At 48.8% G+C, this 18256-nt stretch overlaps 5 protein-coding genes across 5 annotated transcripts; 3 read left to right on the top strand and 2 right to left on the bottom strand.

The window, feature by feature from the left end:
• Nucleotides 1-318: 318 nt before the first annotated feature.
• Nucleotides 319-1105, bottom strand: N7506_009089 (ubiquinol--cytochrome-c reductase subunit 7; the record flags this gene model as incomplete). Its single annotated transcript, XM_056958382.1, has 4 exons — nt 319-408; nt 567-620; nt 684-792; nt 990-1105. 4 exons carry the CDS (start codon nt 1103-1105, stop codon nt 319-321), a joined length of 369 nt encoding a protein of 122 aa, XP_056807772.1.
• Nucleotides 1106-1737: 632 nt separating this feature from the next.
• N7506_009088 (uncharacterized protein) lies at nt 1738-3005 on the top strand (the record flags this gene model as incomplete). Its single annotated transcript, XM_056958381.1, has 2 exons — nt 1738-2182; nt 2233-3005. 2 exons carry the CDS (start codon nt 1738-1740, stop codon nt 3003-3005), a joined length of 1218 nt encoding a protein of 405 aa, XP_056807771.1.
• Nucleotides 3006-3825: 820 nt separating this feature from the next.
• Nucleotides 3826-5783, bottom strand: N7506_009087 (pantothenate transporter; the record flags this gene model as incomplete). The annotated part of the gene is made up of 7 exons (XM_056958380.1): nt 3826-4089; nt 4144-4217; nt 4267-4931; nt 4988-5061; nt 5114-5313; nt 5369-5462; nt 5511-5783. 7 exons carry the CDS (start codon nt 5781-5783, stop codon nt 3826-3828), a joined length of 1644 nt encoding a protein of 547 aa, XP_056807770.1.
• A 771-nt stretch (nt 5784-6554) lies between these two features.
• N7506_009086 (uncharacterized protein) lies at nt 6555-7764 on the top strand (the record flags this gene model as incomplete). Its single annotated transcript, XM_056958379.1, has 2 exons — nt 6555-6573; nt 6815-7764. The coding sequence occupies 2 exons, from the start codon at nt 6555-6557 to the stop codon at nt 7762-7764; spliced, it is 969 nt and encodes a 322-aa protein (XP_056807769.1).
• A 3724-nt stretch (nt 7765-11488) lies between these two features.
• On the top strand, nt 11489-12782 carry ecm33 (GPI-anchored protein Ecm33; the record flags this gene model as incomplete). The annotated part of the gene is made up of 3 exons (XM_056958378.1): nt 11489-11543; nt 11596-12427; nt 12485-12782. The coding sequence occupies 3 exons, from the start codon at nt 11489-11491 to the stop codon at nt 12780-12782; spliced, it is 1185 nt and encodes a 394-aa protein (XP_056807768.1).
• Between the last annotated feature and the right edge of the window lie 5474 nt (nt 12783-18256).

Here is an 18256-nt window from a genome sequence, read left to right as displayed (position 1 = left end):
AGCTCTGCGCTAGCGATGCTGCCCAAGCTGACACACACACCCTTCATGGTAAGCGGGCAAGCAGCAGTCTACGGGGACATAGGGAGCCCAGGTCATACAAGATCATCTAGTGTCACAAAGCGAAAACGCGAATAAAATCGATTTGTACAATATCAGTACACTCAGGCTGCGTAACCAAGCCATGGGTCGCCAACGGCACCCAAGCCATGGGTCGCCAACGGCACCCAATCCATTACGAAAAACACCAGGCGTCTATTTCATGCCAGAAACATGCTCTTCCAATCCATTTTCATATTCTATGGAGCAAGCGAGCACCGCTTACTTGCGGACAACAAGGTTGTCGAGGTCGGCGCGCTCCTGGGCCTCCTTCTCGACCTCGCGGATGATGGGGCTGAGGTACTCAACGTCCTATGAAATCGATACTATTAGCATTGTATCCATTAAGGTGGGGTGGATGTGGTCAAAGTGAGTCGGGGTGAAAGTGACAAATCCGTGCAACAGGATTGGCCGATATGGAGACTAATGCGGGGAGGACGAAATTTGGATGTTGAGATTTGGGGACTCACCTCCTCGGGCTTGATCTGCTCGTTGGCGGGAAGGAGAGTGTGGGAGATGGAGCACTGCAATTGACATCGTCGTTAGACTTGATGGGGACTTGACGGGGAAGGGGGACTATGTCGAACCTGGAATGCACGGCGGATACGGAAGACACGGTCGTAGGCCTCCTTCGCAGGAAGACGCTTGATGGCCTTCTGGACGTTCTCAGACTCCTCGGGAATCAGGTCATCGAACCTATTCAACCGGTTAGTATGTGGTTCAATCCGACCCTGTCGCGAGCGATATCCGAAGAGCCGGGAACCCTGGGCAAATTCGACATGACTGCGATCGCATTCAAAAGAGATGCCACCATTCAATGACGATATAGCCCGGAAAGTCCCCAATGCTTGTTTCAATCGCTCGTGGTCGGGTCGAGGGTGGGTGAGAATTACTTGAGTCCGAGTCTCCTGTAGCCGGCGGCATCGGTGTACCAGTGGGAGAGAGGAGTCAAGAAGCTCTTGAGCCATGGGCGCTTGACGATGTAACTGGCGAGTGAAGGGGCAGACATTTTGAATCCCGGGTATCACAATTGACGGTGTGGTGAAGGGGGTTGAAGGGCAGTCCGGCTGGAACACGAGATGACCCGATGTTGCGAAGTTGTGCAAAACGGAGCTAGATCGGCTAGTCCCAAAACGGTAATATCATGCCTCAGGTGTTAATTACACGTGACCTAACGACATTGGTGCCTCAGGCCGCAAGTGGGAATGTCAATCGGCGCTCTCCACCTCACAGACGGGTTTCCTATGTCATAACCCCTTCTCGACATCTTTTCGATTGCTGACTGGGCTTGGGGCTTGTCGACTCTACAACGAATTTCTAATCCCTGCTTTGTGCCAGAAGCTTGTTTGTTCCGACAACCCCGCCCACGTCCGTGCTGCACAGCAATTAAGGACATTGCATCGAGCACCACCGGGTTCGGTAATCATCGGCTCCAGAAACTTCGCACTCAACCGCTCCTTTTCGATATCATCTCCCTCACACCATATCTGATTTTTGGAATTCGACCGGATCCCCGCATTCCCCAGCTCATTTTGAAATACGGTTCTTGGGTTCCGGATCGAGCACCCGATATGCTCGCGTCCGGGGGCCCTCGTTGATTCAGTACGGTCCGACAAGCTACGTGAGCGCCGGCCACCAAACATGACTTCCAACGGCCGAAGCGCTCCGGGCAGCTCCCTAGACCAAGCTCGGTCACATCACACCGACAATACTCCCCACGTACCCATACCGAGTTCCGATCTCAAGTCTCGCCTTGAGATCTTTGCCAGCAAGATTCCCAACGGCTACATTGCACCTTTCTGCGGAGCTAGTGCTGGCGTCGCATCCGGTATTGTCACATGTCCTCTCGATGTCATCAAAACGAAGTTGCAAGCCCAGGGTGGGTTTCGGAGAGGAGGAGCTCAAGAAGTTGCTTCCGGGGCCATATATCGTGGGATGATTGGTAGCGGCAGGAGAATCTGGCGCGAGGATGGTATTCGTGGTCTTTATCAAGGACTTGGTCCTATGTTACTTGGATATCTCCCAACCTGGGCTGTTTACCTAGCGGTCTATGACCGCAGTCGTGAATATTTCTATGATGAAACAGGTATGCCCGTTTCCAGACCCATCAATCGAACATCTGACTAACTGATATAGTTCCAGGAAGTTGGTGGTTATCTCGCGGCTACGCCTCCATCACTGCAGGTGCATGCTCCACAATTGTTACAAATCCCATTTGGGTCATTAAGACGAGACTCATGTCGCAAAGTTTGAAACAGAACAGCGAAGGAGTCCGCGCGCCATGGCAATACTCAGGCACATGGGATGCCGCGCGCAAAATGTATCAGATCGAAGGCATTCGATCCTTCTACTCCGGCCTAACCCCAGCTTTACTGGGGCTGACACACGTGGCCATCCAATTCCCCCTCTACGAATATTTGAAAATGGGATTCACAGGCTACGGTATCGGTGAACACCCCGATTCGGGCAGCTCTCACTGGATTGGGATCTCCGTCGCCACTTTCCTTAGCAAGATCTGCGCAAGTACTGTCACATACCCCCATGAGGTCCTGCGCACTCGACTCCAAACACAGCAGCGCACTGCGCCGGCGCCATCTCCCGAAGAAATAGCTTTCCGAGGCGGACTGAATCACCCGCATGATCGGGGCCGTTCGGGTGGCATCTCTTCTTCCGATGGGATGCGAAATCGCCCACGCTACAATGGCATGATTCGCACGTTCCAGACAATTCTCAAGGAAGAGGGATGGCGTGCCTTCTATGCTGGGATCGGCACGAATCTGTTCCGGGCTATTCCGGCTGCTATGACGACTATGCTCACATACGAATACCTGCGAAAGCAAATCAGCACCTATCAACACGAGGGCAAGCTGAAGCTTGAGATGGAACAACAATATCAGAATCCCATTTGATACCCCGTGGTCCACTGAGGCCCATCAAACACCAATCACTTCTCCCCTCTCAAATCCCAACCACGCACGGTCACAGCTCATCAAATTATTTCCTTTCTCCCTGTATAGATGTGGACGAGCTGGCTCACTCGAGATTTGCCGGCAATCTTTTAGCGAGTTACATTTGGCTTCTGCATTCTGAAAACGTTTCGGCATAAATGGCTCCAGAACTTGAAGATCATGTGAAAAGTCACATGCATTCATGTGCTCCCGCTCTGACATTGAGCTCTTGAGCATGGTCTCGGTTCTTATTTGCTTGCAACCTGTCTCCGATTCTCTTGGCTTCTGCATGTTATCTCTGTACATACATCATTTTACATGCTTGTTATCGTGAACAATCTGGATTTTATGGACATCCTTTCAGGTAGTTCATGGCATATCATAAGTCGACACCAAAGGTACAAAGTCGGAACGGCTTGGAAATAGATTAGTAGAATCTAGCTTGGCTATGCTAGACCAATGCTCATCGCAAGTGAGAAAACACAGCGGATACCATTTCTTCGTATACTGGAAATCAAGGTTCGTTTCTCCCATCTCAAGGTAGCATGCCTTGTCTCATTCCAAAGCTTTACTTTTTTTTTTTTTTTTTTTTTTTTTGAATGTACAGCAAAGACCTCTAGAACACCTAAGACGGGTGGTATGGTGGTATCTACAATCGATGAATTGTGTCTAGACCTCAACTGTTCAATTACATCTTAGGACACATTATATCTCGGCGGTCATATTACCCCCTCATATCGCGATGAGAGTAACATTTAGTTTAGAAGGTTGACTAGTATACTTAGTGTGCGAATCTGAAATCCAGCCTCTTGCTCCCTTGCTCCCGAGTGTTCTTGATATAATCAGCCTTTTCTCTCTCCGACTTTGCATTCCACACCTTGTCACGTCTCCGGTTCTCAAACACATAGTACAGCTTTGCTCCAATGAAGATGAAAATTGCGAGGATGTTGATAGCAATGAGAGCAGTGTTTCCTCTGCGATATTTTGGCTTGTCGTCATCTCTGTAAATGAAGTACGCAGCGATATCACCTGCTTGGACGGACATCTGTGGGAGGCCGTTAGTGAGATTCACTCATTCTTTTAGAACTTAATGGCTCACGTTGTAAAGCGCAGCTGAAACCGAGCGATTTCCGACATTGTTGGCATTTCTTGAGACCCAAGCAACGACAATCGCTTTCAAAACATTAGTGTCTATACTTTATTGGATTTGATAGGCACATACCGTGGCAATATGGATAACTCAATAGCACTGTTACAACAGCATATGTGCCCCAAGCATTTGAGATGACATCGGGCCAGAACCGCAGCGCAAGGAGGCAAGGTAGTGTCCAAATAGCCTGGAACATTGCGACCAGGGACCACTGATTGAGTCGACTAGAGACCCATGTAATCAGGAGAAGGTTGAAAATGTGGAATACACTGGCCGGGATTGTGAGCAAGTTTGTGTTGAACTTGTTGAATCCAACGGAACGAAGGGTGAGTGTGATATAAGAGTTCACTGGGGACTGAGGGATATATGCGATCACACCGATAGCATAAATCGGCCACATGTGATAGTCTTTGACGGCGCTCCACAGCCTAGTGGGAGTGATGGCTTGTCGGTTGTGCATGTCACCCTTGGAAGGGTCATCGCGGAGGACTCGGTTGGCGACAATTGCGATTTCGCGGTCAGTAAACCATCCCTTGGGCCGGAACCAGGTCTTCGTTTGAACTACTGATGCCGGCATCATGAAGAACGAGGAGAGTCCGATGGCAAGGGTAATCAGGCCCTCGATGAGGAAGAGCCATCGCCAGCCTGCGAGGCCGTGTACTCCGCTCAAGTGGAATACTGCGAAAGCCAAAAGGGACGTGACGATCGTTGTGACCGATAATGAAGTCCAGAAGAAACTGGAGCTGGCTTAGCAAAGGGTGCATTGTGAGACAGAACAGAGGGGAGAACGTACCTCAGACGCACTGGGAGTTCTCGGCTGGTGTAGAAGTAAGAAAGCCAGAGAACGATGTCAGGAATGAAACCACCCTACACAACGTTGGTTAGTATCGATTTTTGCTACTGTCAAACTCCTACTCACCTCGAGAACACCTAGCAAGGCACGCGTGACCAAAAATGTCTTGCGGTCGGTCAGAGCGCATTGTGAGATAGCAACCACAGACCACAACACCATCTGGATGGGAATCCACCGATCCGGTCCAAGTTTCTTGGACACCAGCTGTGAGGGTAGCTCGGCAACGAGGAATGATAAACGGAAGACGATATTTCCATAGTTGTAATCTATAGTTGGTAAACATTAGACGGCTGCCTGTCGACGTCAGAGGATTCGATTTACCATTGGTAGTCAAATTCAAGTCCTTCAAGAATGTATCTGAAACTGCTTGGACAAGATTTCCCCGATCGACTTGAAGCGCGAAGAACATTACACACTGTGGGGGTTAATCATGATCCGCGAAGATGTTGAGTGAATGACATACAGCCCACAAGCAGATCCTCAAATCCAACTTCCGCACCAAGCGCTTTTCCTCATCCTCCGACCAAGTAAGCGAAGGATCAAATACATGTCGACATTCGTATTGCGCTTTCTCGTATACCGTGCGCCAGTACTCTGCGGCATCCGGGTCCAGAAATGGGTTCTTCACATCGGTGCTTTCCCCTACTGGCTCCAGGGTGCCATATGATCTCTTAGTTTCGGGCACAGCATCGCCAACTGTGGCCACCGCTGTACTCTTTCCATCGTATGCGCTCATGTTTCGGGTTGAGAGGCGGTCATGAATATCTCCCATGCATGTTTGGGAAGGGTCCCCTTATAAGACATTTCAAAAGATCATCCCCGCAGCAAGGTAAATCAAATTGCGATAGTACTGACTGCTAAGATGTGCTAGAGCTGCACGGTAGTCAGTTGGGGATTTATCCTAATTCCTGACTTTCATTGCGTGCTTTGTGCCACTGACTTTCCCAAATTCTCCAGGGGCCGCATGATCAGGGTCCTAGGCTATTCTCACGACAAACAGTTATCTCGATACTCGAGTCAATTTTGAATGAGCATCCTACAAGCTCTTCGTAAACAGCAGGGCGAAAGCACCTTGTTCGACCGAGTATTGTATAGAGCCTGAGATGGCGCCATCTTAGTCTGTCGGCCTTGGCGGATGATACACATGGAAACTTTCCCAGCTAAGCATCATTTCCGAATGGCTTGAAATGCCAAGGATTCCACACCTCACAGATAAGCTCATCTTCGCCGGTGTGGTCATGTTGGTGTTGAGTTGCCCGAGTGAGTGCCCCCGGAGTCCGGACTATGAGAGATGCAAACAGATCAAACACGGAGCTGAGTGCTGGGCTTCTTCAACGTCTGTACCTTTCTCGCCACAGGCGCAGACATCATGGACCAGGCTATATCTGTCACCATCTGTCTGAATGGAGCTGCAGCTTCCACTTCATATGTCACATCTTTTTCAACGGGTGGCAAGATAGAAGGAAATATAGCAATATCGCCCAACAGAAACACCCGCTTTCATGACATGGAAATATTCCTCCTAGGTATGTAACAACGAACATACATGACCTACCAAACATCTAGTTTGGCTGGGCGTAATCTCCAAATACAAAAAAAGAAGTATGTGGCTAACAGACACGGCAGGCGATGAGTATACAACAGTCAATCATGCAAAGACGCATCGTCGATTTCTAAACGTGCAATATCCCATACAAGATCATTCACTTCCATCGCCCAGGGTCCTTGAAAAAGACCAGAAATACCATATCCCCTTCTCATTCACAGTTGCTGACCATCTGCCCATGAGTGCTTGTGATCACGAGACTGCTGGCCATGCCGTGAGGAAAGCTCATCTTCGCCCACCTCCAAGTTTCGGAGATGCTATGGTCGCCGGCTATGGCGGCAAACTTCGAGATGACTTTGCACCCAGAGAATGCAGGATTGTGTACACAATTCAATTCAGCCTCCGGCGTAGTCACCTGGCATCTGGACAAATCAGTACTATATTCACGGACTTTTTCAAGCTGCGGATCAAACCGTCTACCCCAGCTGAGCCCTATCCAAACCAGTCACCGATCCGATGCATTCAAGACTCTCCATTTTACGGAAAGCAGACAATTCTGCCCGGTCGAGCGAAATCGGCCCTTGGGACTCTCTCTATGGCGATAGAGGAGCCTACGAGTTTCCGGCTTCCTTTACACGATCCTACCAGTCTCATCAGCAGCTCAATTAGGATCAATGTCGTATACACAGCAGAGGCTGAACCGATTTTCCCTCAGTTCCGATCTGTTGGGGGTCACTTGACTTCGACAACAGTGTTCACAAATACCTGTCACACAGACTTCCCCGAAAAGAAGAAGAATTCACTCGGCAGGGCGTTGAACTATCATGTGGAGCAATTCCCTCCGTTCACGAACTCATTTTCCTCGTTAGATTGGAGGCACGAGTCAGAATCAAATCGCTACTCGGCGACTCTCTTGGTTCCCGTCACTCTCCCTCGTCAAAATCTCATCCCCACCTTCCATACTTGTTTGATATCTCGGATATATCACCTTCATATCAAGGTGGTGGTGAAAGATGGTGCGCCCTTTGAGTTCAAGATTCCAGCTCATATCTTTGCAAGAGAGGACCCATCGCATTTGCCATCTTATGATGCAACTGTTGGGTTGGATCAGGACCAGGAAATTCTGCTCCCAGAGACAAGTGCTTGGCTTTCTTCGGATGTGCAGCCCTAGAGTGGCCATCTGGTGTCCCGCAGAGTCAACAAAGGCCATGCTCTGTTGATCATTAACCGTCCGAAGGGGAATAGAATACTCTTAGTCCTGGGAAATGGGCTGGATGCCGCACTGCATGGGACCAGGTCTTTTTCCAACATTGCGATTATAGACACCAGTCGAGGCACATATGTTCGCCGTGATACTCGCAATGATACCCGTCAATTTCGACTACAGCGTCGAAATCACACGATGTATGAATTGCATATAGAAATGAAACCACATATCTGGCCCTTTCGTCTGAGCTAGTATGCTGTCAAATTCGTCAAGTTTATCTTGAATTCAGTAAACTGTAAGCGTGCACATTCCAAGGTTAGATTCAGATGCCCAGTCTTCCTGGGTTACAGAGTACTTCGATCTGATTGGTGCTCATGACATCCATGGGTGGGCTGGTGGGAAAATATTTACCACTGGAGCGATTGGTTTAAACCAGTGTACACGATAAAATGTAAGTGTAAGCCTCGGAAACGTGGACCAACAAAAAATATCGCAAACCGAAGTATCGTGGAAATTTTATCTTCTTCAAAGCGACGTATCTGGTTTGTTGCTACTAAAAATACTCGGCCCGTTGAATTGATCCCCCGAACCGCGGGTCTTAATGACAACCCGCAAATCAACATGAACGTGAAAAAGTACGGAAAAGGTGTGCCTTGGATCATTGTTCTGAAGTCATGCGATTGGGTGCAATATACTCCGCTGTAGTGCAGTTCCAAGGAATTACCCAAGAGCGAGCCTAAGAGCCATGGGTAGCGATACATTGGAAATTTTCGGCCCAAACCGAACAAATCGAAGATATCAACAGACTGATTCCTCGCTTCGATATTTTGCATGCACAACCAGGAAGTGTCGAGTAACTACTCCGTAACTCAACTACGGGGCCGGACTCCAGTGGTTGCGTCAGCGGTCTATTCGTACGCTCCTCTAGACCCCATCAACTAGTAAAGAAAAAAAAAGGTGGAGATCAACCAATCGTTCATGCATTGCAATTGGTTGGGCGAGTGAGAACAAAGATTAACATTTGGCCCAAGTTGTCTGACCAAGTCAGATAGTCTCGAAACAAGCTTCAATCCTAGTCTATGATACCAACCAAGAAAATCAAATAAACGGTCACATTTCAGCCACCGTTTGCTCGGAACAGGTTAGAGGCACATACCCCAGAGTGGTCGGGAGAATTGCGCATGTTTCTTGGTTTCTTGGGTTTTGGAACTTTTGTCTGTGTGGTAGGCAGTGTTCGGGTGATGGGTATGTGGCCATTCCCACCCCTGGATACAAGTGTGAATAACACCGCTCTTGGTCAACACATTCCAGAGCGTGGTTAGTCTCCAGCCCTTTCGAAAGGATATCCGGAATGCGAACTGAATGCCATGTGAAATTTTCGAAATGGCATGGCGCTGTTGGTACCCCGTACTGTGACAAGCGACGGTCAGCTTTAAACAGCGACGACGGCCGAGGCCGCGCGGTATCCATAGGTGGCTGTGGCGCTCGACGGTATTTCACGACCGAGTTCATCGATTCTTGTGATCGAGTATTCGCGTGCAAATCAGCGCGGCTGTCCTACAGAGCCTAAGTCATAACTGACAATCAAATTTCAAACGAGTATAAGCGATCGAAAATACAAAAAATAAACAAATATACTGATCACTTGTGGACCGTTACAAAAGTGGAGTGAGACTGTACGGAGCAAGTCGGCCCCGTTCTGAAACATTGCCAACTTTACGCTGTAACGTCGTTTAGGCATAATTGATAATAGCTTTGTTGCCACCCATACAGACATGAGGAGGAATATGGACGACGATGTTGATAAATAACATTCAGGTTCGAAAATCTTCGTCTGTGGGTTATATTGGGTCCAAAAAAGTGGAATACGATCCGATCATCGACTCGGGCCGATGAAGCTCTAGACATTACCTGATCGTCACGGTTCAAGTGACAGGAGCACCGAGCTAGCTATACTTGTAGCCGAGTTGGACATCTGTGCACTGAAATTTTCATTACTCCGTAACTCATACGGAGTACTAAAATGCGGTTATTGCGATCGACTCGAGGCATCCTTGTACATCTGGAATACGTGCATTGCAGGCAAGGATAATTCGGTGTGAATCGCAATATATAGGATGATGGGCTTAGTGTGCGAGGATCTACTGAGTACAATGCACGGAGTACTCTATATGAGTGAAGAATTGAGCGAAAGGTGAAAGGTACAGTACAAGTAGTTTTGGCGACAACGCCAACTTAACACCCTATCTACACAAGTTACAGTATGTCTTAGATATTGACAGCGTTGAAAAGGGGTTTGTTGCTCAGGGGATCGCGTGGCAACTGAAAATAGAATTTTTCTCGTTTTGACACCATTTGAACATCGCGCGAGGGGCGATCGTCTCATCTCAGAAGATTTCAGGAAAACAGTGACAATCCAGGAGGTCATTCCAACGTGCCAATAAGAAGTCATGCATGCCTGGAACAATCGACGATAGCGGCAGGGGGGGCGGGTCCCTCGAAGGCTTGGATTCCCGCAAATTTAGATCGCCCACTATCAATTGCTCGAAATACATTTCGCAGATTGCGTCTTATTCTGTGACATTGAAATACCTACATCCATGGATGTGGCCTGGGGGTACTCCGTATAGATATAGGGGTTTGGGATCTACGGAGTACATGAGGGCTCTTCATCCTTGCCATATCATATCCAATCATCAACAATATCAGGAATTGGAAGGACAGGCGAGCTTTGCATAGATGACGTTACCAGTTGATAGATAGCACGCGGTCTAAATTTTTGTACATTGGTACCAGGCTAGTAATTAACAAGTGCTATTCTAAGTATCCTCATGAAATTTGGCTGGACTGTGCAATGTATAATTCATAGGCGCATAACCATTGTCCAAGGTACCAAGCGTGGATACACAATTACATTTGATAGGCCCAAGCGAGACGCAGGACAAGTGGCAAATGGTATCTACGACTCTACTCACATTGAACAGCAGACTTACAATGTGTACCTTGCCGATTGCATAGCCCTAATCAAAAGTAATCACAGACGGAAGAGTGAGGACGATGTGATAGTTCGATTTCCAATAACAATCTTCCGCATTGAGGAAAAGACAAGCATAATTTACCACGTGTGTGTAGTAGAATACGTGTAGAAAGGGGGAATGGGGATTGGAGTGGGACGAGAGGATACTAGCGCCAAGTCAAAAAGCAGGAATTGACCGCGGAAAATCAACTTTTGGGTGGAAGTTTGGTGTAGAGTGGTATTTTATAATTCTGGTTGGTATTGATTGGTAATTTGCTAACAATTTGGTAATTTGCAATCTCCCTTCAATGGTTGAAAGCGGTGATAAAATACAGCAGCCACCGGATGCGGTACTGTGTGTGTTTGCCCCCCTTGGTATTGTCGTACGAGTAAACATATAAGAAAAAAGTGGTACCTTGGTAAGATACCAATCTCCACTGACTCCCCTTTCCTCTTCCTTCTTCTTCTTCATTTCTTCCCCAACCCTGTCCATTCGTTCTTACCATTTGAGAGTTCCTGCCCACACACTTGGCAGTTATCACCGCTTCCCTTTCGTTTGAAGCGCTTCTTCTTCCACTCGTTGCGAATTATACTACCCACATCTCCTAATCCGTACGTGTTGTGATCGCGAAGTCTCTCTGGTTCAATTACTGACGCGAAGTAGAATTTATCATGTCTCTCAAGTACCTCCTCCCCGCGCTCGCCGCGACCGCTGTGTTCGCCAGCTGTGAGTCTCCTACCTCCCTTGTTTGCGAGATTGTCCGACTGACATATTCCAGCCGACTGCGGTGACACCAAGATCAAGACCCAGAGCGACGCCGATGGCATCAACTCTTGCACCACCATCAAGGGTGACATCACCATTGATGAGTCCTACAGCGGTGACCTCTCCCTCAGCGGTATTGAGAAGATCACCGGTGGTCTCAAGTCCTCCGAGGCTGCCAACGTCAGCTCCATCACCGCTCCCGAGCTCACCAGCATTGGTGACGCCTTCCAACTTGAGGGTCTCACCACCCTCACCCTGCTCGACTTCGCCGAACTCGACTCCGTTGGCAGCATCAAGTGGGATGCTCTCCCCAAGCTGCAGTCCCTGAGCTTCGCCAAGGGTGTCAATCAGGCCGGTGATGTCAGCATCACCAACACTGGTCTGACCGACCTCAACGGTATCTCCCTCGAGACCGTTGGTCTTTTCAGCATCCAGAACAACCGTGACCTGAAGACCATCAACATCAACAACCTGAAGAACGCCACCGACTCCATCAGCTTCTCCGGTAACTTCGACACCCTTGAGGTTAACTTCCCCAACCTCGGCACTGGTAAGGGCATGACTTTCCAGAACATCTCTGCTGTCTCCCTGCCTTCCCTCGAGAAGCTCACTGGCCAGCTCGGCTTCTGGGGTACCAAGTTCGAGACTTTCTCCGCCCCTAACTTGACCCAGACTGGTGACTTGGTCTTCAAGGACAACTCCAAGCTGTCCAACATCTCCATGCCCGTTCTGAAGACCGTCAGCGGTGGTTTCACTATCGCTCGTGATGACGACCTCAACATCATCTCTCTGTCCAGCCTCCAGACCGTTAAGGGTGCCATTGACTTCAGCGGTACCTTCAACAAGTAAGTGACAATTGCATCTTATTTTCGCAAATAACAAACGCTAATACCTCTTTACAGGGTCTCTCTCGGTGCTCTGAAGGATGTTGAGGGTACCTTCAACATGCAGTCCACCCACGGCAACTTCTCTTGCTCCGACTTCAAGCAGCTCAAGACCGACCATGTCATCAAGGGTGACTTCAAGTGTGATGCCACCAACAACAACCCCACCACCTCCAACGGCACCTCCGGTACCTCCGGTACCTCTACCGGCAGCGGCTCCTCCAGCACCTCTTCCGGTGCTGCCTACTTCAACGGTGCCAACGTCCCCGTTGTTGGTGTCGCCGCCTTCTTCGGTGCTCTCGCCTCTTTCCTGTAAAGGTTTGATAAGTGGAGGAGTCATTTGACTTTTAGGGATTTTGTACAAAGCTTTACCAAGTCCCACACTGCAGTCATGATTTTAATTTGGTCTTTTGTGGTGAAAATTCGCAATGTTCTGTCGGGCCACCCCCAGACAGATGTTTTTCTTTACCCCTGTGCTGCTTGTTTTATGTTCTATGGTGCGCTCATCGCGCTCTAATGCATTCGGTTGCACTTTGTAACCTTGCTCGTTGTCCCTAGGGCGAGGCTTTCCATGGCCTGTGGTTGGGATTTTTTTACGTTGTACTTCTTGTGTAAACCTTCTTTGAGCTTTTCCTTTTGCTAGTAGTAATATCGTCTTTGATTTCATTGCGCTCAGAATAATGATTGTATTTCGACAGTGCTCTGAATCCTCGTATGAAGTTCCTTTTCGTAGAAGGTTCCTTGATATTGGTGTTTGAGTCGGTCAATCCTCTGTCTCTTCGTGCTTCACGTATGCGAACTACCGGGTCTATCACTCGTGTGTGCTTCCTCTTGACTCGTACATTAGAATCCTTCCATGATTGTCACCTGGGCAGCATCTCGGCTTGTGCCTTGTCGATCAAGACCTGCACTTGGCGACCGAGACCCTTGGAATATCCCTTCGTGGGTCTCTTCGAAGGGTGCACCTAATACGAATATATATATCCATGGACGTGTTGTCAATCTTCTTTTTTTTTATCTTCACCTTTCGCCTTTCAACTCTACCTCCCCGGAGACCTTGGAGTACCTTTTCTAGCTCACCCATGATATACTACTGCCCAGTTGTCAGATCTACCTCAGCCTCGAGACATCAAAATTGGACCGTGAATCACCACCGAAAACAACCAACCTCGGGATCTAGCCACACTCGACCTTGGCCCTCAAATCCTTCAGCGACCAAACTCAAACCCCCGCAGCACTCATCCCTCAAGCCTAGAAGCCATGGCAGGTTTCCTTCCGATTGTCTCAGACCTAGCAATCATCCACATCCATATCCCGAGGTCTACACCGACATCCCAGACCTCGGAGCCAGTCTACCTCCACCGGCAAAAGGGCTGTAGATCAACAGTGGAAGAACTACAGCAACCCCTTCCCGAAACCACCATATGGTCGGTCCATCTGATCTCAGAGACCATCATCGCAAATCCCCCCACGTCCTCCGTACACCCGAACATCCACGTAAATCCCGATGCATATCCCGGTGTGTGGGCTCGCCACTGAACATCAGTTCCCAACCTCCGCGCTAGATCCTCGAACCGGCTAAACCCCATCGCTTTGGTCCCAGCTAACAGTTAGCTAGCATTAGGGCGGAAAGAATCTGATCGGATCATCGATCCCGGGGGCCGTACTAAAGTCTGACAAAAGAGGGGAAACGGGATATCTGGAGCTAGGATGTTACTGCCGACCTGTTGGCAGTTGAGAGCGTTTCTTGATCTGTGGGACGAGGTTGGGAACTTGGGATCGGTGGAGTATCAGTGCCCCGGTGGGGGTGGTTTGTTCCTTGATCTGATCTGGACTGAAATCGGGAGATCGCGTTCATGAGAGAGAGAGAAAGTTAAAAGACAGATGGGGGAAGTAACATCGCAGGTGGGACTGCGATTGGCATGGGAGAAAATGGGATACGAGTGACTATGTAGTTACTCCTGTTTGGGGAATAGTACCTAGGTACGGAGTAATGAGGCTTTGGAGATAGATATGCCAGGGATGTGAAGCTCATATGGCAATATTCAAAGTGAGTGAACCTGGAATGACTAGCCAAAGCCAACCCAACCCGTCGGGAAAAATTCGATATATCGAATCCACATTGCCGGGCCCAGCCTCACGATCCGATTCGTGTCTCCGGGAACGAGGGGTTCGAGCGTTAGTAGGCTGAACAGTCTATTGGCAGAAATTCGTACTTTCAATTGTTGGTACGGAGGACGGAGGAAAAGGCTGGGAATATGAAAGTTCTTTTTGGATAGACGCGGTTGCGGTCGCAGTGGAACCAATCAGGGACAAAGGGTGAAATTGAAGCTGAGATGGTCAACATTATCCATTTTGCTCTATACGAAGTCCACGGTACACAGTATTCCGTACGTAGATCTCAGATATCAAAAGATATCAAAGTACGAAGAAATGGAACTGTCTGGTCTCCCAATATTTGGATCATGCACACTGCAGGACTAAGTCTCTACGGGGCTGGTGCTGACGAACCGGATCACTCCACGGTCGCAAGAAATCTTATCTTGTCCTCAAACGAGCATTTGATCTTGAAGAAACTAACAAAAGGATCTAGATCTGAAATCTGAATCTACACTAAGTCCTGGTGGCGGATGTATGACGATTGTGGGAAGAGGGTTTGATGTGCTGTACATATAGATTGCCGCATGGGTCGACCTACATACGGAGTAGACTCCAGACCGTGCCTGCATGGCTGAAACCCACACAGAATCGAACTGAATGGAATCCAAATGGCATTGTAAGAAAAAAAAATGGAGTACGGAGTAGAGACTTCACAATTCTAGACAGATCAGTCTATGGGGCTCGGGCGACCCGTTCAACTGGGTCACTTTTGTTTCTTTTTCTCTCTTTTTTTTGTCCATTCCAAAAGTTCTTCGTAGTACAAGTACGTAGGTTCGATTTGAGTTTCGGATGATGCTCATTGAACTCCCTGAACAAATGTACGAACGAAGTACGAACGACTCGTAGGCCCCTACGGGTGGCTTCTGATCTCTTGATCTATAGAATTTGAGACGACCTCGGCCCCGAGCAGCACCGAACAAGGCTCAACCACAACCTTTTGATCGACATTTTTATTGCGCATTGTCTCCCTTGCCCTAAATCTCAATAGTCAAAATAAATCCGGGGAGTCGGGGAGGAACGCCAAGAAAGATTGTGCGTGCAGAAGGGCGAAATCGAGGAAAATCCATGGACCCTCTTTTCCATGACAAAAACACAAGACGTGTCTTGCTCCAGCTACGGAGTACTCCATACACGTATGTAATTCTACATCTACCCACACTGTGCAAAGGCCAGCCCAGGCTCAGTGGGGAGGCAAAAAGTGGATAGAAGCGCAAGACATGGATGACCTGGCAACTCCATACTATAGATTGTGTGCAGCATACGAAGCGGCAAGTGTTTCCCCATCCTGATGTGGAGTTCTCCGTGCTTTTACAGAGAAAAATGGGGCAAGTACAGTACTCCGTAAGATCCTTTGTCAGCTAGCACGAATATGATGCATGGCGGGAGAATCATAAGGGTACCTGAATAAGAGCGCACATATCCAAGACCGGCTCAGCAACGATGCATCCGCGTTGCATTGGAGGCAACCGATGTTCCTGGTAATGGGGAGATCGAGTCCTGAGCGCGCGATTTCCCAAGATCCTTTTGCAGGTACTTTGCGTACCTCACAGAATTCCGATCGCGAACTCCACGGGCAGTGTGCGTATGCATGCCGGGATGGTCCCTCGAGTGAGACATGTCAGATGCGGCGAATTTGAGTTCCAGAAATAGTTACATACACTATATGCACCGTGGGCGTGTGCTAATCTGTTGTGCTAAGGGGGTGTCCTTGCAGGAGCCGGTGGCGGCTGCACCAGTCGGGGAATAGACCTGCATCCAGAGGACTGGTTGCACCTGGGCAGGGGCTAGAGTTACCTCATGCTAATGGCTCTTGGATTTGAGAAATTGGTGTTTTTTTCCCTTTCTTGTTTTCTCTTCGACGTACTTTTGAACGTTTGGAACCGATTCCCGATGAGGTAACCGGTAGTGCTCACCTGGTGTAAAGTTAGGTGATCCTGGGTGGACACTCAAGACGTAAGATCCACATGGCTTTGTGACCGTGGATTATGATTGCCCTCGCCAGACTCATACCTTTATGATGGCATGTAGGTGGGAGCAATTATTGCCCAGCTTTCCTCAGACAAGCCACAGTGTTCTCACCCGGGCAGTCATTGGAATTAGGCTTCACGTAACAAATAGACTGGAAATTAGAGACCCCTTCCGTCATGACTCATGTACGGTGCTATCAGCACAGCACGAGCCAACAACTTCATGCTGGCCACCTGACTGGGACCAGATTGTTCATTTCGTAGGAAGCACCTGCTACTCCGTACCGAGTGCAGTGTACATACAGTATGCAAACGAGCCATGAAACAAGGAACATGCATATTTAATCTATAGCTAATCTATTCGAGCGAAATGACCCAATCCGAGGCTTAGGAAAAAATAACAGAGATCGGTCACGCAGTCGGGGAAACCGTGTTCATGCGCTAGGCGCATGTATTTGCGCCAAATTCCCAGATCCTTGTTGCTATCTCAGCAGGGAAGATGATCTCGCATTGTACATGAACCTGTACTTTTGGCGTGGATCTAGACCTTTAGACAATAATCGTGCTGGAGTCCCACCATCCTTACAATTCGACATGCCTGGTATCTCAAATCACCAAGAAAAGAGGCTACCAACTGACTGATATCTTCATCATTATATTCTTGTACGTGCAAATAGAAAATGCCGTTACACAGCCCCACTGTCTCATCCAGGTTGACAGTTGAAACTTGACAGGTCAGGGACGGCACGGGAGCGGCTGAGTCAACTAAGTCCAACTATTGGGAATAAACTGGCGCGAGGAGGGCTACCGGCCATCTCATTGGCCCTGGGGCTGTCCTTGAGTTTGATTGTCATCGTGGACGCAGAGGATAATGAAGAGGTAGACTATAATTGGCACAGACTGACGAGGTGGCTGGGTTCCTTGCACCTGAGAGCCGCACGGGACGAGGCTTTTCACCATGGTGAACGCTGTGTGATGTGAATAACAATTTTAAGAGTTAATTTAGCCACCTGGGTCATCAAGCCACCAAGAGAGGATCCGAAGACAGAGTTTGGAGCACATCCGAATGCGATGTACGATCGATCTTCAGTGTGAACGGTATTAGATGCATATGGTCGTGACGCACAAACACGCACACAGGCACATAACTTGGCCCACGAAGTGAGTTCAAACCCAGAATCCCGTACTCCGTATGGATCGCGATCTCTGATCTCAGAAAGCTAATATTCATGGAATTACCTTTCTGGGGATCTGGAGAAGGGACCCTAGATGCACGTCACTCAAAATGGTACGCAAGGAGGCAAGAAAAAAGATAAATGGGAAGATCATTGGGCCCAGATGGGTCCGGGGAACTATCGGAACAATCTCAAAGTTTGAGCCAGCAATGGTTCGTGGCTCCTCTCCCTCGAGTTACTGCAGCCTGGTGCATGCCGTCTGCAGATGGTTCTTAGGCGCAGACGCGGAACTCAATGAGAGCCATCGGTGGGGATCTGTAAGATCAGAAGAAAAAACAGGGCACCGAGGTTTCAGATAGGGGTCTGCAGAGGAGATTCGAGACGACGGATGTCTGTTCCGGCTCATTGTATAGTAATGCAAAGTGGACAGGCTGCATGGACTGCATGGAACGACTAATGTCTACGTTGTTTCTTTTTCCTTTTCTTCT

This window comes from Penicillium brevicompactum, assembly GCF_028827555.1.
Source record: "Penicillium brevicompactum strain IBT 35665 chromosome Unknown utg000006l_segment0_segment0, whole genome shotgun sequence".
NCBI classification, from domain to species: Eukaryota; Fungi; Ascomycota; class Eurotiomycetes; order Eurotiales; family Aspergillaceae; genus Penicillium; species Penicillium brevicompactum.
This window is presented reverse-complemented; position numbering and strand designations above follow the sequence as displayed.